Here is a 23,983-nt window from a genome sequence, read left to right as displayed (position 1 = left end):
AGACTAGAGATTTTTTTCTCTTCTACCGTTAGTAATTACGAAAGGCTGGAAGGCCGCTTGGGCCCTAGTCTTCGATTACTGTTAGATAGTACCGAAGACTGTTGATCCTCTTTCTCTTTTTCAGTTAGTTCTTATTACCAAAGTCTTGAAGACCGCTTTGGCCGTAGTCTTCGATTACCGTTAGATATTACCGAAGACTGGAGATCTCTTCTCTCTTCTTCGTTAATTATTACAAAAAACTGGAAAGCTGCTTCGGCCGTTGTCTTCGATTAGTGTTAGATATTACCGAAGACTGGAAATCCTTTTCCTCTTTTACCGTTACTTATTACCAAAGCCTGGAAGGTCATTTTGGACCTAATCTTCGATTATCTAACTCCTCTTCTACCTTTAGTTATTACCAAAGACTTGAAGGCCGCTTGAGCCCTAGTCTTCGATTACCGTTAGATATTACCGAAGACTGGAAATCCTTTTCCTTTTGTACCGTTAGTTATTACCAAAGACTGGAACGCCACTTGTGCCCTAGTCATCGATTACTGTCACATATTACCGAAGACTGGAGATCCTTTTTCTCTTCTTCCGTTAGTTATTATCAAAAACTTGAAGGCATCTTGGGCCCTGATCTTCGATTACCGTTAGATAATACCGAAAACTGGAGATCCTTTTTTTCTTGTGCCGTTAGTGATTACCAAAGCCTGGAAGGCCGCTTGGACCCTGTCTTCGATTAGTGCTAGATATTTCCGAAGACTGAAGATCATTATTTTATTCTACAATTAATTATTACCGAAGGCTTGAAAATCGCTTGGGCCTTTGCTCGGTTACAGGAGTAGAGAGATAGAAGGGTTACCAGGACCTTGAAGGTCACAAAGTTTGAGGAGCTCTAACCACCACAACGTGAATGTTTTCGACAGTCTAGGAGACGATCGTAGAAGTCCTAACCATCACTAAGGATCCAGAAGGGTTGGTTGGTCAGCGTTAGATGTTTGTGATTCCCAGTGAGTGCCAGTTACTCTAATGCAGTCGTTGCATGCACACCGATACAGGGAGGTTTTCGAAGTTTTAGGCCGAAGTGTTTAGGATAGGATTGTGTCTTCGATTACCGGTTAGTTACCAAAGGCTTCATGTATCCTATTGAGCCAAAAAAAATGATATTTAGTCCGAACTTAATGAGACAGAAATTCATTCTTTACAACTAATTTTTCCTGATGGAATATCATTTCGTCAGTTTTATTTAGAGTTTTGACTTGAAATGTAGAATATCACTATGAAGAAAATGTATATGGAATTTGAACTTTAGATTTCCTGATTTTGAATTTTTATTTTAGATGTTAAAAAATGTTTACCGTTAAATTCCTTGAAATATTTTTTCGACAGAGTGAAGTCACAAAATAATGATAATAATGTCTTCCTTCTTTTTGTGTTTCTAAACTCATCTCCCCCACAAGTAACAAGTTTTTACAAATTGAAAACTGTTGAGTGACTGAGCACTCCTTCTGGTGTTGTTGTGGGATTGGTGTGTTGTACGAGCTTTTTCTTCTCACACCATGTATTTCAGGCAACAGCAAGTATGCAGCCTGTCACTTGAATTGGGTGTAGTCTTACCAGTTTCATTAACTGCTAAGTTGCCCATTTGGGTGGCAACTTAATTTAGCAAGGGCGTATTCCTTGATGTTTGTCATTTCCTCGTTTATAAATATTTTTTTATGTATCATACACTGGTATTCTTAAGTGGTTTCCTTTATGTTATCAGCAAATAGTCTATAACCACAAAAGTGCAAGATTCGTCCGTTATAAAATGTTCACTGATAGTACATCAAAACTCTAATGGTCTTGTAATCAACGGAGTGAAATGTAGAGAAAGATATGATTACCTATTTGACGTCCAAATACTAGCAGCGTCTAACTCGTGGATAGTACTTTATTCTAGCATAGATGTTTGTCACGAAATTAAAAAAATGCATGGACAGTAGGAGAGAATGAAAAAAAGCGAAAGTTTGTGTATGAACAGAGTGGTTAGTTTCATGCTTAACTCAAACTCCCATTCGAGCGTGTGTTTCTTGGTGGCATCATTGCCTATTTGTTCCATGAGCTACGAGTATTCCTAAGCTCCATACGAATTCAATCGTGCAACTGGAATTTCGGGGTTCCGGCCAGAGAACGATTCAGGGACCGCTCGTACCGAGATGGAGATGGAGGTGGAAGGTCTAGAATAGCTGAAACAAATTGAATGCCAATCTGTGACTGGATGGAGGATGGATGTGTTTACGAAACTGCAAGTTGGAAATCGCTTCTCTCATTGGACGAAATCGCGTTAAATTTGCCTCAAGAAAAGACTCTCGATACGAGTCTTTCCTCTGTTCTATCGCCACAAAACTCATCCACTACAACCCTAAACCTTACTACAGTACACTTTTTAAAAAAATGTTGGCCGTTTTAATCAGATACCCAGGGTGAAATTACTTCCATTTAAATATTTAAAAATAAATTCGTAGTGTTGCCCCGACACAATACCTGACTTCATTTACAACTTGCCAGTTCCATTTATTTCGTAGTGAAAATCCACTTTAATGGCGGTCATTAGAAACAGAGTTCCACTATATTTTACCTGAGGTGACACTACCACGTAAAATACTCACATACTCCTCTGCTGATTGAGTACGTAAAGCGACGTATCTTGTGCTCATGTGTGAAAACATTTGAATTGAATAGTACTAGAAAGCGAGCCGTTTGAAATTGTGTTGCTACGTTAAACAGAGGAAACCAAAGTGACAAAGACTTGGGCATTATTGTATTCTTCTGCATTCTTGATATAATTATGTAGGTATTAAATGAACAGATACCTACAATAGAATGCTTTTTAAGAGTAACAGTTTGACGTATTTAAAAAATAAGGACATTATATTTTGTCGTTAAAACCGTAAATATAAAACATGATCATGTTTTTTATTGGAGGAACGTGGAAAGTAGGGAGACCATGGTGAGAAGTTTTGGGAGGGCAGGGTAAAACCAGGGGACGACAAAAAAACATCTCTCTCCCGAGTGAAAATGTTATCTTGAGCTGTCTTTGGTATCAGAATATACTTCTGCTAAGTGTCAATTTCTCCGTCGCATATTTTGACTTTGGCTGCAGCCCTCTAATCTACCCCTCGCTACGGGCCTGTGGCCCTGTTCGAAAGGTGCAAGACCGTACTTGAAGCGAACACCCTTTGAGTACGGTCTCGCAGTTCAGTCTCGAAGTCTTGAAAAATGCACTTCGACTTCAACGCCAAACACGATCGATATATAAAACTAAGAACACAATATCTTTCCCGCGTTTTAAACACTTGTTTTTTACCATCGAAATCACATCATCATTTTAAAAAATTCTTATGCTTCATTTACCACACATTAGAAGAACTACAACCAACATCTGACTGACATTCCTCTTCCATAATTTCAAACAAGTGAACAACGAGTGCAGAAGTCTAGTACAGAAGACTACAATCTCGCGTGCTGCACGCTCGATTGCTCGTTTATTTGGCGCTTGATTTCGAACTGCACTAAGTGACGTCACTTCTGACAAGACCATTCTTCAAGAAAGCTTTTTCGACCTTTCGGGCAGAGCCAGTGTATGAGTGGAGAAGACAATAGAACAGAGATCGTTGTAGAAGGGGGAGTGCGATTGTGATAGAGCTTTACGTTGTGGGTTGGTCCGCCGTGTTATCCAAGATATCTTTCTGTAACTTGTCAATAGTACACAAGCTGATACAAATCGTTGGTCAACACCTATTACTGGTTCAAAGTTACAATGGCGGTCAATCAAGGTTATAAACATCGTCTCTTGTTGCCGGGATGTCCACAATATTGGCAGTTCGTATCCGGCGCGAGCAGTCTACTATCCTGCCACACCTCGCATTCACAAAGGGTGTAATTCAACTTATATATTACATTTAAGTATGATATTTCGTCCGCTTGTTATTTCGGTATTCTTTATTGAGGTGAAAATTTTCCTTAACATAGCACTATATAAATAAATAACACATACCTACAATACAATGTTTTTTTTCAATAATTCGATGTGACGGGTAAACAACCTCAGTTGCCTGCCTCATGATTGATTGCTGTTAGGTTGTTCCTAGCATTTAGTACGGAAACTATACTCTGTCCCGCCTATCTCTGGAGCAGGAGAACGGAAAGAAGTATCTGCGCAAGTAGTGACGCGAGACGGCTCCACCAATGAACACGTGCGAGGGAACGGGTTTGCGTGGAGGGTGGAGAAAGCTACTGCAGTTACCAGCCTTCTGACTGCTTCGCTCTGCCCTATCGATTCCCCCTTCTCTGCCGCTATACGCGGCTTTGCTCCAGATATATTTGGGACAGAGTATAGCACTGTATAGGATAAGATTTACTTAAGAGAAACAACAACAAAAAGGTAGGTATGATGTTTTATGTGCAATGTAATTTTGTGGGTAATTTTCTGACACAGCTTCTATACTCACGGCAAAGAAGTCCTTTACAATGATCTGGTCCTCTATGCCGACCTTCAAAGGGCTCTCCAGGACATCCCTAAGGGTGGTGATGGTCTTTGGAGGGGCTAGAAGTAATGTGGTGACGATGCTGGACGTGTAGAACGAGTAGATCATCACTCCGAGTACGAACACCAGCAGAAACGTCAAACGGCCAGGTAACTTCTGAGGGTCCGTTGTAGAACCTGAAGTAAAACAGAATTGCGTTACATGAATATTAATTTGCCGGTTTCTTGTTGGGTGTCTCGCTGGATGACACGTGCTCGTACAATACATGAATAATTTCTCAATCTGATGATTCACTTGTTCCTTCATTTTAAACGCACGGCCATGAAAATAGTCGGCTGGGCAGAATTGCGCTGGTGCTACATATGGGAAGGCAGAGGAAACCATGGGAAACCGGGCTGCGTTGCTTAGTTCGAGCGTCAGACCGACTTCTATCCGAGACACTTTTATGTCATCCTCCCCAGTGGCGGCGATTAGTGGGGCGAGGGGGCACACTTTTCGCCAATTTAGCCCCCGCACTATGCTAAACGTTATCTACAAAGTGAAATATACTGTCTTTGCCCCTCCCCCTCCGGTTTTGAAACCCAATCACTGGTCATCCCTTACCTTTCGAACAAATACTGTCAGCTTTTATCACATAGATTACAAAGACCAACTCTGCAACAAGGTATTTCATTGTCTTAAACCTCCGAACACACGGGGTTGTGCTCCGACGTGGCAACAGCGCGAACTTCTGCCACCCGCCTAATTTCATGGCCGTGCGTTTAGTCAGTCTAATAATGACTTTATACTCTTCTAAGCAGCCGCGGTTGTGTAGCCAGTTTGGCGTCTGACTGTCACGCCAGGTTAGATTCCCTGGGTGGGTGATTTAAGGCCGGAATTGTTTTAGCCTTATTCCTTCATAAAGCGGCTCCAGGGCTCACCCAGCCTCAAATCAATGGATACCTAAGGGCAACCTTGAGGTGGAAAAGGCGGGGAAACTTTACCTTTAACTTACTCTCGTAAGAAATGTTAAAAGTAAAAGTAAGAGTATTCGAACACAGAATTACAGTAATTTTCATTCGATATCGACGTTCCCGCGGATGAAGATATCGCCGAGGCATTGAACACGGCACTAAAAGCTCAGAGAGTAATCATTCTTTTCATTTGCATACACGTACCTTGATTGATACTTTTGATTAATTGCAACGATGATAAGGTGATTATTAGATTAAATCAATAATGGGAAACTCACAAGAACGCCCATACAAACCTCATGGTGAACTTGAACTTGAAGGCTTTACATTTACAAAGATTAATCAAAGCCGTGCATTGTAAGAGATAATTCATTGTTAGAAGACAAATTCTTACCTTGTTGGCAAATCGCCCCAATTGTTAGAACAACCAAAGCGCTCCAAGAAGACTCAGTCGTAGACTGCGAAGGCTCCACGGAGAAGAGTCGGAACTCATACCACGTGGCTATCTTCATAACGAACACGCTGACCACCAGAGACACCAGCAAACACATCCAAACAGAAAGTTCCAGAGGGCGTAGCAAAACCCCTCTCATGGATGCACTGCTCGGGTGGCGAAATATGAAACAAGGCCTACCAGAAAAGAGTTGCAATAAGTTAAGCAGTGGCGACTCTTAGCTTTTTTAAGGTGGAGAAAGTTATGGTAAACAGACAGAGGAAAGACTTTGAAAATGTGTTCAATTAAACGGACACTTCTAGATTGTAACAATCCCATTCACTTTAAATGGAATTGCTACAACCCAGAAGTGTCCATGACTGTACTATCCATTCCATTTAGCTGCAACACTGTACCCACTTTGGAGTGGACCTAGCTGATTGGTTCGATTACAGATAAACGTATTACGTATAATACGTTTATCTGTGGTTTCACGTTTGTGGAGTTTTCCCAGCCTTTCGTCGTGTGTATTGCCAATCCCGTGATAAGAATATTGCTTCTTCAACTCTTAAATTATGCTAAACGCAACTAGCTAATTATGTAGTTTTAAGTTCAATTTATGCAGCTATTTTGGAGTTGTGAACTTGGTTTATCCATTATTTACTATAGTTAAGCAACATTTGAGAATTTCTCATATCAAATCAATTACAATGGATAAACCAACCAATTAAATGGATTCTAGTATAGTGCTTGAAAAAGTTGGCGAAAATTCGCCATTGGAAACGGCGGCTCGTGTTTCATTTGTGACCTCTAACTTTTTACCGATTTCATTTCATAAAATGTTCATTTGCTAAATCGCGGAGGATAAAGAAAAGATCATAAGAATAGGATGTACCGAGATGTGATTGTAAAAGCTTGTCCTTTGGTCGTCATACTTCCTTTTGTTTGAAACAAGTTCGTTGGAGAAGTACAAATAAGATATGACTTTAAAAAATATATCCCTTCAAAGTTTCTTCCATTGAAATCGATTTATCTGTCTCCCAGGGACGCGCGTTTAGAGATGATGCTAGATTTTACCCAAGCAGGGTGCTAAATGCCAACGAAGTTCAAATTATGCTAGATTTAGAACCATAATGCTAGGGTTGCCATCACTGAATGAGGAAGCGACGGCTTCTTCCTCGCTGGACCATATAACCGAGCAACCTCCTCACCCTCCCTTCCTAACCCCTCGCCCATCCCGCTGTAGGTGGAAGATCGAGGTTTCTCAGCAGCAGGGAAGACTGTCGAATTTGGCTGACAAATGGAGCAAGCGAGTGATAGGAGGATATGCGTTACGTTATTGCAAGAACCATTGTTGTCATTCAAGCAGCTTGCTATCGCGTTATTAGATGAGAGAAGCAAATAGCCAACGTGTTTAGGCATCCTTCATTTTTAAATCTAACAATAACACCAGCAGTCATTGAGAACGATGATCGAAGCAATTGTTACCTGTAGAGCCAGGTTTGGACCGTGTAGTCTACGACTCTGAGGCGGATGTTTTTCATGATGAGAGCCGTGATTCCCAGATCAAATTCCTTTCTTTCCAGCATCCCTACCATCCCATCGAAGGTGGTCTTCCCCTTCCACAAGTAACCCCACGAATCGGTCGTCACAAGATCCATTCTGAAAAAAGGAAGGCAAAACAAAATATTTTGTACATTGTGACATGTAACTATAAATCGAAAATTAGCACATACTAAATTACAGTATATTATAGTGCAGTACGTCGGTTAGAATGTAATTTCATAGGCAATTACTAGTTTCGCACTATCAAGCACTATCAAGCGTTCCTCCCGTCTCTCCCGTCGAGAAGAGGCCATTTTAACTCTGCTTTCGATTTGACACAGTCGTCTCATCAATGGTCATTTGCAGCAAGGATGCAAGGACTGAAGCCTCCGCTACGTCGTGTAATGTTCGGCATATTCTTATCGAATGTAATGTGCCGAATTTATTTTCCTCTACAAACTTAATCTTCCCAACTGTTATTCGTTCATGTTGGGAGATGACAGTGTTTAAACAAATGTTAGCTTTTTGAGAAGAGCAGGCCTCTTGACGTTTTCTGAGGAATTTTTTAGTATCTCCTTGCCTTTTTAATGTGTTGTGTATATCCTGTGTAGGTCACTTTACAAGCTTTTAACCTTTCTCAAGGGGCTCTTTATATCCATTTTTTAACTTTAAGGTAAGAGTTTTTGGTAAGAACATCCTTCCTCGTATACTTTGAAGGGTGAAAATGGCTATATGTGACGAGGCACCCAAAAATTTTAACTCATACATTCGTAAGTAGCTTTGTTGATCGACTAAAAATTTTAATCGTTTAACCGGATTTAATCTACTCTAAACAGTGTTTATGATTGATGTTAAAGTAACTAACATAATTTGAAGTTTGATTTTTATGGATAACACATTGTAGTTGTGTTCCTCTAATGATTCCATGCACTATGAAGAAGTCTAATATCTGAATAGCCAACAATCACGCGAAATAAAGCGGTATCTCATTACAGCACTTACGTGAAGTTGTACATGTCTCTAAGGTGGAGAAACAGGGCAAAATTTAACTTGGTCATTGAGTCTACATGCCTGTCATGGTATCTAGTGAGACGATACTCCAAGTTGTCAGCCGGGGTGGCCGTTATCTGCAATGTAAATTGTTTATTTTAACCAAAATACCTATTACGACACATAATTTGATACCTTAAATAATATTTTTGTTAGTTAATTGTTCGATTACCTGATGTTTGCTTAAAAACATTAAAAAATATGTTCAGCTGTTTATATAGAAAAATCAAGCTTTTTTCAATGCGCAACAATAACAAGATACCAAAAGAGGAACATTATTATATCAATGTAACGCATACCTATAACCTCTGCAATAGATACAACTAATTGATTTATTGCATACTTTTAATTCACAGTTTAAATGTTACTCAATTTAAGGTATTATTCTGTCATTGTATAATCTCTTTATTGTGTTATCTTTATCTTATTGTTATGACTAGGTTTCGGATAGTTATGCACTAAAAAATGCAAAATATGCACTAAAAAAGTGTAAAATATGCACTTAAATATGCACTTTAAAAACCCGTTTAATTTATAAATGATATATGTTACAAACTATGCAAGATTACATGCCAGGCAACGAATATGCATTATTCGGAATGCTCATACGCTACACAGATTTCTATCAGCGTTAAATGAAACACAATACATTACAGATCAAGATCATGATTGCATTTGATAACAACATGATGTCTCAAATTTTCGAACTTGAAACTCCTTCTGTTTTCAGCTAGAATAACAAAAATCAAATAAAAATTAAACACTCTCCTTTGTCACATTACTGCACGCGAGGAATGCAGGAAAAAGGAAAGATGAAAGACAGAGAAAATACAGAGAAAAGATAAAGAAAAGAGAAGAGAGGCGAGGAGAAGAAAAATAAATACAGTATATGCTCAGTGTTGGGTGTGGGTACAAAAATATGTACAACATCAACTTATTTTCATACAAATATGCACCTGCATATGAAATATGCATTTGCATATGCAATATGCAAAATGCATAATTATCCGAGACCTAGTGATGTCCATTATCTTTTTTCTTTGTTTCTGATTGATTCATTATAGCTGATGCAAGGATTATTTGTAAGAACCGCTCATGAGGCCGAAACACGCCTGTTTAAATAAAGATGCACTATATTCTCTTCTGTTCCGTTATATTTTAATGTAGTGCAATTCAGAGAGAGGAGAATATGAATACCTGTCATTTTATTTTCAGAAAAAATATGCACTAATGTGGAGGTCCTCATTGTGAAATCTGAATGCGGGACCATATTCTAAGTATTGATCCAGATTTGTAGAACACGAATATATGCTTCTCGAAATGCCTTTAATAGTAGTAATATATACCGGGTGAGAATTTGAGTTCCTCTATACGGAGCCTGTTCGAAGGATTGCGGTGAAACTTAGAATAGGGGCTATGTGGGGATGCTCCATCTTGCATGAACACAAGTCTCTCTCTCTCTCTCTCTCTCTCTGTTCTTGCAGGCTGGAACCACATACTGTGGAAGAAATTGAGCGTAACGTGCACTCATAACGGAGCGCATGACAGGACCTTGCAGTGTCAGCTCCTCAAAGCATAAGGGGGCTAGAAGAAAATCAGGAGTGAATCCAGGTGCCTGTAGTGTCTGTATCACTCAATGTCTTGGTTTTGATGCCAGTGGGCGGAGCCAGGGGTTTATTCAGGATTTTTCCCTTGGGGAGGGTGTTGGATACTTTTGGGGAGGTGTGAAGTTTTGGGATGTTAAGTGCATATTTTGGACTGTTTTTAAAATGTTCACCCTAATTCAATTTGTTCATAGATATTTCCAGAGATTAACCCCTCTTTCCCTTCACGTAACATTTCAGTCGAAAACATGCAGGAAAAGATGGAAAATAGATTTTTGTAATAATGTTAACATTTCAGTCTAACGTTTCGAATATTGCTTTCCGATAATATTCAATACTTGATTTAATCAATCGTTAGATAAAACATAAGATATGACACTGAAAAACACAAAATTTAAACATATTATTACCAGGAATCATTTCATGCAATGATGCAATTCTTAAGCTATTTAGGGTGCGAAATTGCGGGGAGAGGGGGAATACCGAATGGTAAATTCATAAAGTTGTTAATTCTCGACATTTTTCGCATTGCAAGTGTCTGGAACTTATCGGAAATTGTTTGTTTTTATTCCAGAAATGCAAAAACAATCACTTAAGTGGAAAATGACGTGTAGAATTCGAGATTTTCAGAACTTCGGGAAATTTCCCGACTTTATCGGGAAATGGCGAATTTTTGCCGTCCCGAATGTCGGGATTTAAAAAAATTCCCGTCCCGACCAAAACAAATCTGTCCCGCACACCCCTACTTCTGAACTTGGACACCGCTTTCCGTGTAGTTGGTTGTACGTAATTTCCTTGCACCACCCTGACACTGGATACACCTGCACTGCACCGAGTGTCAAAAAGTGCAGCCAACTATATGGGGTTATCAACGCATGGGTGCGTGCGCGCCTTGCCTCTTGAATAAATGTCTACACTGCGAGCGATGCGAGAAAGAACATGTTTAGAACTATTTCTTTGCAAACTGATTATGCATATTATTATACCGCGTTTGGTAGAACCTGTCCCGCTTCCCGCGCTAGGGAGCGCTCAACAGTTTCGGTGCCAATGAGAAACGAGGAAAAAATCGTCTGCTGGGCAGCGAGGAGCGAATGAAAGCCAGAAGAGAGGCGCTTATGTAGACGCTGTTGCGACGTTGCGTATTTTAATTGGCTGCCTGGCTTTGACTTTCCCCAGCACCGAGAAAAGACAGGGAGCATCTAGCGCGGGAACCGGGACAGGTTGTAACAAACGCGGTATAATTAAACGTAGCGACAGTATCCCACGATGTTTACTCTTAAACAATCTTGCTTTGCTCGTTCGGCGTCCTCTTTACCTAAGCACATGCCCTCTGCCCCCTCCTGTTCTAGCTGCAATTAGAAAATATGGATACATATATATATACGTATATAATTTTAATAGTTCTATGTAGCGAGTGAGTTCAAAATTCTCCTGGTGTTTTCAAATCTCTGTTTAAACAATGATTCACAAATTGAAATAAAGTAATGAAACTCTATAGTCTATGGCCATGAAGACTCTAAAATATAGTGGGAAGTTAGGATGCACGTTTGATAGATACCTGGTATTGCTTTTGAACGAAATCGGTCAAGGAATTTCATAAAGAAGTCTTATACCCTTACAAAACTATGGAAAATACACTTGGCGCTGTTGAGAGTTTATTTTTCGAATACTGAACAAGAGACACTAGGGAATTAGGAGTCATTTGCCTCTTTGCCTTAAGAGAGAACTATGTGCAAATAAACGTATGGCATGTTAACTGCAAAGGGAAGGCGAGGTATTTTCACTTCTAAATTGAGGTAATGTTTTATTTTCAATTATTTAAAAATTGAATAGCATTTCTTACACTTTCCAACACAAAGAACACAATGAACCAAACGAAATTTCTCTCTCCACGTTTTCCAGCAGGCAGTGGCAAGTGCCGTCGTGCCCCCACTGGTGCGCCTATGGTCAGATATAAATTTGGGACTTAATGTAAATTAAATTTATTTCTATGTTTAATTCCTTATGTACTTCCTTTGCTTCTTCTGAAAGTTGGGGGGGAAAATATGTCATTTTGTCAGGGAACCAACTAGGTAAAAAGAGGAAGACAATTTTTACTAAATATATATCTTTGCAAACTGACAATATCTTTAATTTAATAGGGTTCCAGTTATTTCATAGAACACTACGACGTTAACGCTTTTCTATTTTTATCTGTTTTGCTTATTCGGCACCCCAATTGTCCTTAGCGCCCAGGTAACCACCCTACGCGGACCCCCCCTCTCTCTTTTGCAACTCTCCTAATATATAATTTCCTTTACAAAGGTAAGAACTCTTAGAGCCACAAAAATGGCCACATACATCAACTATAGACGTGAATGAATCACTTTGGTTCTGCACGAAAGGAATGCCATGAAATATGCCATGGCATCTGAAATGACATAAGATTTCTCACTTTACACGGCAGCTTTTTGGTCATGGCATAAATGCTAAGGAAAATGCTTTCGTCTAAAACGGGCCTTAGTCAGCCAGATGTTGACCAGCCCACAACTGCTTCCTAAATCTTATTCAATGGGACACAAAATTACATGCTTTCTTACGGCGTCTTCGAATGTTTGGTCTGACTTCGCCGGTGCTGCCAAGTAACCCCAATGTACATATATATGTATATAGAGGATAGAAGTGACCCGGCTTCAGAAACAGCGCGCAGGGCTTATCCCCCTTCCCATGAGTACATCCACCATATACAGTGATGTAATCGAAATGCAACGGCTGTTTCAGCTCCACATGCGAAAATTTGACCTTTTTTTAGCAATTGCTTTCCCTTGGTGTGCACAGCTTCTATACCAAGTTTCACCGCAAACCATTGCTACGGACTGACTCGAGAGACAAGAGAAACTAATTCTAACCACCCAGTATTGTCTCGATCCTGTGAAGCTCACATTGTAAACAGAAACTAATGCTTTGATTGAGTTGGTGTTTAAAGTACGCTTTATGCAAGGCTAATCGGGACTGGGCCTACCGTTTGAAGTGAGATCAGAAGCACTATGTGCCTACACCGGGTATCGAACCCGAGATACAAGGCGACGACGCTACCACTACTCCATCGGGCAGGGCATGGAAACTGATGCATCCGAATCTATGCATCTATGTATGATTCAAAGGCCTTCTAGACAATTTTCTTATCGAAATATTTAAGTTTAAATTTAATATTTTATGTCAAAAGTTCCTGAAAAATTATCGAACAAAGTTGTTATTTCAAGAACTAAAGATTTATTGTAAATGATTATAAGTCGTAAATTTCATAAACCGGTGGCATTTAGGCTGGATCCCTGTGGCACCAAAAGGCCGCGGAGGTTTAAATCTTGGAAAGGTTCTGCATTTGTTACAAATTCTGTTCCAACAACCTCGTCCATGTTACGAGTTTATTTTACCTGGTGAAATGGCCATAAAGAAGAAGAGAAAAATTATTTCAAAACCTATAATTAAAAAGAAAAGATGTAATATCCCGAAACGACTTCAGGGCCTGGCCATACGTTACCCAATAAAGTTTATACTGAGAAATCCGATACGTGGTACAGTCAACGGCAAAGATAATGGTAGGCAAATTGTTCACCACTATTTTCATTACTTTTTATTCTACATCCTGTGTTGTTTTAAGGAATGAAACTATGTTGGTTCGAAGCAGGCATTGTTCTCTGCTTATTGACGTCATTATTTCAATTCATTGTCATCACATTGTGTAATACAGACCGAATGAAAATGGTGGTGGACAATGAGCCTACTGTTTCTTTTGCCGTTGGGTGTACCAAATCTGACCAGAAGCAGACCTGAGAGGTCTCATGGTGCGTGTCAGTATTAACTCTCTGGCATTCCTACACTTGAAGGTTTTATTCCGCGGCAACATCATGAGCATTATCAATCCATAAATGTCATTCAGACCGTCGTATTATACTGATCGCAGGCCCAACTGGCGGCTGATCTATTTTTTCCTACATAGCTCCATCTGTTCACCAGTCGTCTTCGGGGGTGTGTGCCTCGATAAGTGTCAACAACCTCAGTTGCGAAGTAAGAGCTGTAGGGGTAATATCCCTCTCCAGTTGCCAAGCGTACGTCTGTTTTTGTCAGTTGTTTATAGTGGCTTGTTGGTACAGTGTTTTGGTGTTTTGTGTACTAATCTAATTTTCCGTGCTTTGTGTAATATTGTACAACCTTTATCCAGTAACGGCGATGTTCAACTCTCTCTCTCTCTCTCCCGTTTTACAGTACGTTTGGCAACATGCTGTGCATCCGACGCTCATTTGTTTCGTCCCGCCAGGAACTTTCGGTGCCTTGTGACTCGAAAATGCCCGATGTCAGTCGAAGAGAATTCAACTGATCGCTCATTCGTTGTTTCACAGCCGCCAGCTGGAATTGCGAGCGATATAGACACACAGTTATTGGTACGGTCACTGATACTTCTGGGTTGTTGTTATCACATTCTCTCTCAATGGAATCGTTACAACCCAGAAGTGTCCGTGACTGTACAACTCACCACAGTGATCATGGTAAGCCTCTGCCCGTTCATGTCCGTTCTTCTCACATACTTATACGCAGGGGCCGTTATCACAATCCCTTCGCCTTGCTTCCAGTAGCCGAGCTGCAACTCGCTGGTCGTTGCGTTGTAGGCCGTCTTGTAAACGTCGCTCAAGGCAAATCTGGAACCTTCTTCTTCCCTGGCTACGGTCACTTCAGTATCCATGTTCAGCTTGTATGGGTCGAGGCTTGTGACATCGAAAGTTTTACTACTGGTCTTCTTCTCAAGCATCAACCAATTGTAATTCACCTTGAACCTCAGGGTTTTGGAGCACTGGAAAGATACTGACTTCTGAATTAACACTACAGGCGATTCCAATTTAAAGAGTTCAGTTACTTTTTAGATAATCACCCCAAAGGTGAGTGGTCTCATGTGGAAATATTTAAGTAAATATCCATACATGAGCGGCTCTAGGTCTCACCCAGCCTCTCATCAATGTGTACCCGGAAGCAAAGAGGGTCGGTGAGTGGTACTGATTACACCATGGCCGACTCCGAGCAGATGTGCCCTCACCAGGGGCGCCTTATGAGCCAAGCGACTGGCCGGGGCGCCATCCTTGGAGGGGACGTCAAACCGGTTCGTGTCTCTAGATTAGCCCCAAAACCTTATTTTGATTACATAAGCGTGGCTGTTTGTTTGTTTGTTTCTTTGAGTTTATTCTTAAGTCCACTCTATCCTTAGAAAGGCTTATCGGGACTGGACCTACAGTTTAAAGTGGGATTCGAAGTACTATGTGCCATTCTTCAATTTTCGAGTGAAATTGCCACGTCATACAATTTGCATTGGTCTCAGTGAAGCCTTCTGAAATCGGTAAAACCAACACGGAAACAATTTATCTACAGTAGCTATATCTTCTAACTAACTAACTAATTCTCTAGCCTTCTTAAACCCGAAGGTTCATGGCTGCAGCAACACAGGCCTTCCATCTTTCCCTATCTTGAGCAAGATCTATATACTCTTTCCCATCCCTACCGATTTCCTTTAGGTCCATCTCAACGTTGTCCCTCCATCTTCGTCTTGCCCTTCCTACAGGTCTCTTACCATCAGGTTTCCCAACAAGAATCCTGTAAACTCCTCTTTCCTCTCCCATTCGTGCCACATGGCCTGCCCACCTAAGTGTTCTTGATTTAATTATTCTAATAATATCTCGACATGAATACAAATTATGTACTTCTAAATTATGTAACCTTCTCCACTCACCTGTCTCCTCATCCCTTTTTGGTCCAAAGATTTTCCTAAGGATCTTATTTTCAAATACTCTCAATTTATGTTCCTCTTTCAATGTAAGGGACCAAGTTTCACACCCATATAATACTACAGGCAGAATTACAGTATCAGTGGCGAAGCGTAGAGTTCCTAGCAGGGTAGGCACAGAATTGCGATAATTTCCATTGGTTGCTTAAATCTGTAAAAAGAAAGTGGGGGGGGGGGGCTATGTCATGGAGAGTGGTCCAATGTCTCTCCAGGCCGCTTCTTTACTTGCCAGTGGCGTGACGTTTTCATAAGTGTTGTTACCGGCCATCAGTACGATAATTATGTCTTAGACGTTGTCCTCCCGCCCACCAGATGTCATCGATCTAGATTTTTGTTCATTTCTGGTTTTTTATTTGTTTGTATTTTTTCAACCCCTGATTTATGCACACACCTCCAGAAATAACTACCAATCATGAGACATCGCGAGAATCCAACGAATAGTGCTCGAGCCCTGTTGTCAATTCTTCATCACTATTTTCTAAATTTATTTATTTATTTTGCAATTGAGGTGAAAAGAGCTAGAAGAACCCCATAATTTTCGGGTCAGTCTGACGTTTGTGCCGTGAGCAGACGACAGAATTCCACACTTTCAGCGACTGTCAGTTTGGTATGTTCTATTGCTGCCAACTTAGTTTTTGTAGCAAGACTTCATCGCACCGAGGAAAACACCATTGTTATCTGTTGTCTAACTAAAGGAATGGTTGTAGTTAACTCCAGTCTTGGCTTTCTACATAAATGAATTTCTGACACCTGTATGTGCAAGTAAACATAATTTAAATTTTGAATATTTTTGTCTCATTTGTTCTCCTCTATGCTAATCGTGACGATGAGAATGTATGGAGAATGAATTAAAGATGATCAGGAAACATTGACATGACCACAATTAGGTCACCTGGCTTCGTAACGTGTTAGGATGACCACTACGGGGCTTTCAAGAAAAAACATAAGTAAAGGTGACCTCTCTCATTCAGGGTGTATACTTCGTAACCTAGTTTGTTCTACCCCTTGTGTTAGTAGACACCTATACGTGATAATAGAACATAGGATCCTTGTTTGGGACCCGGCAACACGACACGTTACTATGTAACATATACACAGGTTATAATAAATGTAGTTGCTTGAGAGAATAGAATCCCAATTTTAGGCGCAATTTAGCTCTTTTCTGCCAATCCAATGTGACAACACTGGCCTGTTCCGCCAGACCTGAAACAGACATGGCCCGCGCAATAACCTCATAACTGTCTTTGTCCTAAACCCCAAAAAGTCTTCCCTTGCATTGTACTCTCATTCACCGCCCTCTTCTCTTGTTATCCCTTCAGGGTAAACGAAACTCCTACCTCTTTGCTTGTGTCGGCTGCATAAAAAAATGTCTGCTTGTAATATTTATTCAACGACAGTGTTAACGCATTAAATAACGTTTCAACAACTTTGAATTTTTAAAAATATTTTGCTGTCAATTGCCACTGCAAAGGAAAATATAGTTGAAAACATTTTAGAAGTGATTGTTATAAGAAGGAAACATGAAAGACCAAAATTGGGTCCTACCTTACTAATGATTACATCTTCACTCAATTAAGAACTCGATTGTTCTTGTTGTTCTTGCATTTCAGTCCAGCACTTCTTGCATAAATCTGATCGCTGCACACGACACGAATCAAAAACAAAGCTCTATCATCACGAACCTCGCGCTCCGAGCCAAGCTCCCTTCTAGCGTCGTGGGCAGGAGGCAAGTTTTCACAGAGGGGAAACGAGAGAGGGAATCCCCGTTCACGATAAAAATAAATTATTCTAATCCCAGTGAAAGTAAAACTACTTTGTAAATATAAGTCGTAACTATCATTTTAATTTACGTAATTTGGTATGAAGACTTTGGACTTTCTTACGCTACGGTGTTGGGTGAATCGACAAGACCATCAGAACTCTGACCAGAAAACGAAGTCAGAACTACAGTACACCGTAATTTTCAATTTCACTTACACTTGTCGATGAAAGGAAGGAAAACCTAAGTTTCATACAAAATATGGAGAATGTACAATGAAATAGAAGTCTCTCTGCACGAACACAGGCTAATGTTTATAAAAAATGCTGGTACACCACAAATTTCCAACCCTGGCGGAAATGCAGTGTTGCTGTTCGTTCTAGTGGGTAACACCGCGAGGCCGGCCTCAGGAGTACGTTATAAGCATGCGTACAGTACTCGTAAGATTAAGCTTCCCGCATATACGACCGTAGGACGGAATATGAAGAGAAGAGGCCCCAACAAATGTGCCTCACTCCGTGGAAAGTTCGTATACTGGACAGGGTTAGAATTTTTTTGTAATGATCATAAATGAAAATTCCAAACTTTCCCATTGCATTACATATGTTTTGACGAAATAAGTAAATACACCTTTAAAAGAGTAATGGCGTGGGTAGACCCGGCCTCCTGGCCTCATAGGACGCTTCGCCACTGAGTATAGCTTCTAATAACCTTTTTTCTTAATGAACTCAGAAATGACCAAAATGTCACTTACCATGTTTTACACCCGAACCCTTCAATTGATGTTATTGCTTTATAACATTACACGTAAGTATGTTGCAAAATTATGTAGAAATTTAAGCTAAGATTACTGTTAAAATGATGTCATTACGTATGTATTAAATAAGCACGTACATACAATAAACGTGTTCTGTAACACTAACACTTCGAAGTATTTTAAAAATAAGGTCATTTAGGAGGGGGTAGGAGAGAGGAAAGTAGGTGGACAATGTTGAAACATGGCGGGGGGGCAGGGTAGAAAGTAGGATGGGCGCCAAGAATCGACATCTCCCAGGTGAACATTTTATCATGAACCATCTCTGCCCCCAACACATACAACCCTGTGTGCTTTCATGGCACATGCAATGCATAATTTAGAAATGCACCATGAGTGTGCTTAAGTCTACCATAGAAAAGAAGAGCTTAAAGAAACAATACAGTTAATCCTAGCAACCTACCTCCTCCAATAGGCGATGAACGCCTGGACAGTCCAAGTCAAGCAGCACACCAAATGCGTAATAGTTCACAGACATCGTCCTATTTATATCAGGCAGGTCTTTCTTCAGATCCACAACTGCCATTCTTACGTTGGAATCCATTAAAAGCTTCATGAAGTATAGCTTATCTAAGATAGAATAAATTAAAATATCTTATTGGTTGTGTTGAGTGTTGGACTCACTATCTATCGCCACCGACGGCCTCAGGACCAAGTCCTGGCGTGGCATTAGTGATCCTTTGTAATGTCCCTTCATAATTTCCATCTAATCGTCACCCATCCTTATCGCCGCGATTACCCTAGGGAGATAGAAAAGCGATATTAAATAAGAAAAATACAATTTTACACACACACACACACACACACACACACACACACACACACACACACACACACACACACACACACACATATATATATATATATATATATATATATATATATATATATATATATATATATACGTATACAGGGTGCTCGGAAATTCCCCTTACAAACTTCTAGGGCAAGTAGAGGGGACTGAGTAGACAATATTTGGAATACGAACCCATGTCCGGAAACGTACAGTTTCCGTGCTACAACCATGACAATGTGTCGGATGTGCTTGTGTTGGTATGCAACCGGGTAGGCAGTACATGATGTCAGAAGATCACCTGATGGCACGTGACGTCTACAAATTGTTGCGTTCCACTGTCGACACAGGTGTTGATCAATGAATACAGTAGTACGTTTCATTTTTGTTCCCTTGGCATTGTTACCAAAGAAATTTGTTTGTATTATGGACTGAGTCACACGTCATTCACTTCTGTACCTTACGTAACACCTCATTTGACATGGTTGTAATAAATGATTACACTTTAGGTCATCAGGTGATCTTCAGACGGCATGAACTGCCTACCCGGTTGCATACCAACACAGGCACATCCGACACATTGTCATGGTTGTAGCACGGAAACTGTACGTTTCCGGACATGGGTTCGTATTCCAAATATTGTCTACTCAGTCCCCTCTACTTGGCCTAGAAGTTTGTAAGGGGAATTTCCGAGCACCCTGTATATACAGAGTGTCGCAAAACTCTTTCAACAACGCTTGGGTGCTGGTAGAGATTATAAAAACAAGTAACTTTTCCCTATAAAGTTTACCTCGAAAGCGCTTAGTTTCTGCGCTATAAGCGCTTAAAATCTATCCTGTACGTATGCAACCCAACACAGCAAGCGCTTGCACTGACATAACTACCAGGGGCCCGTGGCAGGGTTGCCACTAGCGTTCCTCGTTAAGAGAGACGACTGGAAAACAAGAACTTGGGAGTCTTGCCTGAGCAAAATCCAAAACATTAATGATACTTGCGATGTTGTAAGAAGCATTGACAGTATTTATAAACTGACCAAGACAAATAATGGGCAGACTGAAATTCAATATTAGTTACTCATTCTAAAATATTTTCATATTTGATCGATTGATTTGGTTTATTTTAATTTGTTTTTCATCCACCTTTGGCTAATCGCGAAGATGAGGATGATATGATGAAATAACAAATGACACCAATGTCTAGGCCAGGATTTAAACCTGGCACCTTAGCGATCTTTGCTAACAACATCACCACAGAGTGTTTCGTGTATCATGCAAATCAATAATTTCAAGGGACACGTAAGATAGGGGAAATCCACAAACAAACAAATGTAAACATGATGTGTTTGCTGCCTCGTTCCGAACACGCAAACTGTAATGTTATTACAATGCATTTGAAAATTATTCCTATCTGTGCTAGCGTTATTACTAATCATTAGGCCTCCCCGATGGCGCAGTGGTAGCGTCGTCGCTTTGTAATCAAAAGGTCCCGGGTTCGATACCCTGTGGAGGCACATAGTGGTTCGGATCCCACTTTGAACTGTAGGTCCAGTCCCAACTAGCCTTACTGTGCATAAAGTGGACTTAAAACACCCAATCAATCAATCATAAGGAAATAATTGCAAGGCTCTTTTAATTTAATGATTGAATGATTTATTCATCGATTGATTTGCTTTATCTTACTTCACTTTTTGTGCCACTTTTGGCTATGTTGCGAAGCTGGGGATGAGTGATGTTATGATGAAATTGATGAATGGACACTCACAAACATTCATACCCAAGCCGGGATTCGAAGCGCGATGTTCTAACTACTCCGCCACGGGGGTCGAGTTTCAATTTAATGAAAAACGTCGTTTAGACATGAATAAATTCATACATTAAAACTAGTGCTTATTAAGAACCAAAGCCAAGAAATGCATACTTATATCAAGCGCTGAACTGTAAAGGGCACTTGTATTGCACATTTGCGCATTATTTACATTTGTTCGTTCGTGAATTTAACCTATCTTACGTGTCCCTTGCAATTGTTGATATTGCATGATACACGAAACACTCTGTGGTGATGTTGTTAGCAAAGATCGCTAAGGCACCAGGTGTCTAGGGTTTAAATCCTGGCCTAGACATTGGTGTCATTTGTTATTTCATCATATCATCCTCATCTTCGCGATTAGCCAAAGGTGGATGAAAAGCAAATTAAAATAAACCAAATCAATCGATCAATTATGGAGATATTTTAGAATGAGTACGTAATCTTGAATTTCAGTCTGCCCATTATTTGTCTTGGTCAGTTTATAAATACTGTCCATGCTTCTTACAACATCGCAAGTATCATTAATGTTTTGGATTTTGCTCAGGCAAGACTCCCAAGTTGTTGTTTTCAAGTCGTCTCTCTTAACGAAGAACGCTAGTGGCAACCCTGCCACGGGCCCCTGGTAGTTATGTCAGAGCAAGCATTTGCTGTGTGGGGTTGAATACGTACAGGATAGATTTTAAGCGCTTATAGCGCAGAAACTAAGCGCTTTCGAGGTAAACTTTATAGGGAAAAGTTACTTGTTTTTTTTTATATCTACCAGCAACCAAGCGTTGTTGAAAGAGTTTTGCGACACCCTGTATATATATATATAGGCTATAATATTGTTGATTTGTTTATTTAGTGTTTTAAGTTCACTTTATGCACAGTAAGGCTAATCGGGACTGGGCCTACAGTTTAAAGTGGGATCCGAACCACTACGTGCCTCCACCGGGAAACGAACCCGTGACCCCCTTGATTACAAGGCGACGACGCTACCACTGCGCCACGGGGGAGGCTATATAATATATATATATATATATATATATATATATATATATATATATATATATATATATGTCATACATGGTATCACATAAAACCACCTATTACCTTTCTGTAATGCATCTCCATAAGCTACAAACAAAAGAAAATGTTAATTTATAGGACTAAATGTAGCCAATATCGCAGACTGCAGACTTCTGGAGACTGCCTCTCTACACAACAAATACATTCATTTATGCTAGGACCAAATTGAAATTTTTACAAATTTGAAAAATCATCGATGTTATTTTCGTAACTTTTTATACGTTCACATTTGAAATTTTCATGGCTCGAGGGAGGGGGTGGCCACCATGGCCCCTCCCTCCCCTTGGTACGGGCCTGCCCCATAGAGTCACTTCTTACAACTCCGTACAGTGGCGATAACATGAGGCAAATTTCTCAACTTACTCTAGCACAAAGACTACTCGTACAGTTCTGTAAATGGATAAACTTTTTTTTATGTCTCTCTGACTTTATTGTAAGAATTATATATTTGGAATCGCGTTTCCTCACCATTATATTTGACAAAATAGTTATAATGATATGACACTATCTCACCTTGTTCCTCACACAAGAAAGCTACACCAAATTTAATTTTCTTCCACATAAAATAATCTCTTACAAACGGTCCTATTACTTCTGACATGTTACTGGTCGAAATCGTAGCACTTAAAGAAGAAAATAAAATTAGCACAGCTACAAACTTTGCACAATGACACATTGTATAGTGCTAGTATGTAGCTGTAATATACACATTAAGATTTGGAACACATGGAATTCTTTTGTTTTTCATATCGTTGCACTTGGTCAGCGTAACACTTCCATTTAAGTATTGACAAAGAGACTATCCTAGTAAGATTTCTCAGTTGCGCCATGGTTTGCGTGGGAAATGTCTTTGTACCAGTCATCTGGGCAGCAACGAAAGAAAAGCAGAATGTCAGTCATGCCTTTGTTCATGGACTAAAAAATTCCAGTGTTTTGATACAAGTGAAACGAAAGATATGGTACTTAGTGAGTGAGCCCTTGTGGATAAATATTGAAGTCTTCTTAGGCTCAAGTTTGTTACGTTTGGTGTCAGAGGATGATATTGTTATTACTTTTTAGTCACGAAAGTTTTAATCTACATCGTGTCCGAAAAGTCACCGATATGTACAGATATATGAAGCATATTTATTTATTATAACATATACATGGCCTAGACAGGAAAACATTGCGGGGAGGTTCGCCAGAATTTTTTAGGAGGGATCAGCCCATTGATAAAAATCTGAGTAATAAAACTTATTGTACAAATAAACTAATTTTATTTTATTTATTATTATTATTAGGGCTGAACAGATGCCGATGTATCGGTATCGGAAAGTATCGGTTGGAATTTATTTACCAGCCGATACTTTTCTGGCATTTTAGTCTTTCATGGGGCATACAAAAATGCATCGCGACAGTTTCGCGGTGTCTAATTACTCTTGAAACTTTGCAAAATTCGAACTTTTGTTTAATTTTGCACCAGTTTTGCGTGAAAAGGTTAATTTTGTGATTACATTTTAATATTCTGATGTAACCTAATTCTTGAATATTTTAAAGCAAAATCTTGATAAATTGATACATATAATTGAAATAGAATAATTTACACACTAATATTGATCAGTATCGGTATCAGTGGGAATCGATAATAGTATCAGCATCGGTTCAAAGTGATATTGGCTCAGACTTAATTATTATTGTTGTTGTTATTATTCCAGTAATTATATCCTTGAAGAGACTTTTCTTCCCAGTCCATAAGATGAGTGAATATCCAGCACAACTTTTCTTTCATTGCCTTTTTTTACATTTCATACAGATGTTTACATATTATATTTTGTTATTAACGTTTAGATTCCTTGCTC

At 39.8% G+C, this 23,983-nt stretch overlaps 1 protein-coding gene across 1 annotated transcript in view; it reads right to left on the bottom strand.

Annotated features, from left to right (window-relative positions):
- LOC145996305 (ionotropic receptor 75a-like) overlaps window positions 1-18,956 on the bottom strand; it is a 66,493-nt gene extending 47,537 nt beyond the window's left edge. The window contains exons 1-5 of the mRNA XM_083132737.1: window positions 18,882-18,956; window positions 8,445-8,569; window positions 7,386-7,559; window positions 5,859-6,094; window positions 4,476-4,687 (exon numbers count right to left, since the gene is read on the bottom strand). Of these exons, the coding sequence (XP_082988863.1) occupies window positions 4,476-4,687; window positions 5,859-6,094; window positions 7,386-7,559; window positions 8,445-8,569; window positions 18,882-18,956 (822 nt within the window). The remainder of the gene's footprint in view (window positions 1-4,475; window positions 4,688-5,858; window positions 6,095-7,385; window positions 7,560-8,444; window positions 8,570-18,881) is intronic.
- Between the last annotated feature and the right edge of the window lie 5,027 nt (window positions 18,957-23,983).

This window comes from Lepisma saccharinum, chromosome 12, assembly GCF_977018435.1.
Source record: "Lepisma saccharinum chromosome 12, izLepSacc3.1, whole genome shotgun sequence".
NCBI lineage: Eukaryota > Metazoa > Arthropoda > Insecta > Zygentoma > Lepismatidae > Lepisma > Lepisma saccharinum.
Note: the sequence above shows the minus strand (reverse complement) of the source record. Positions and strands in the feature narration are given on the sequence as shown.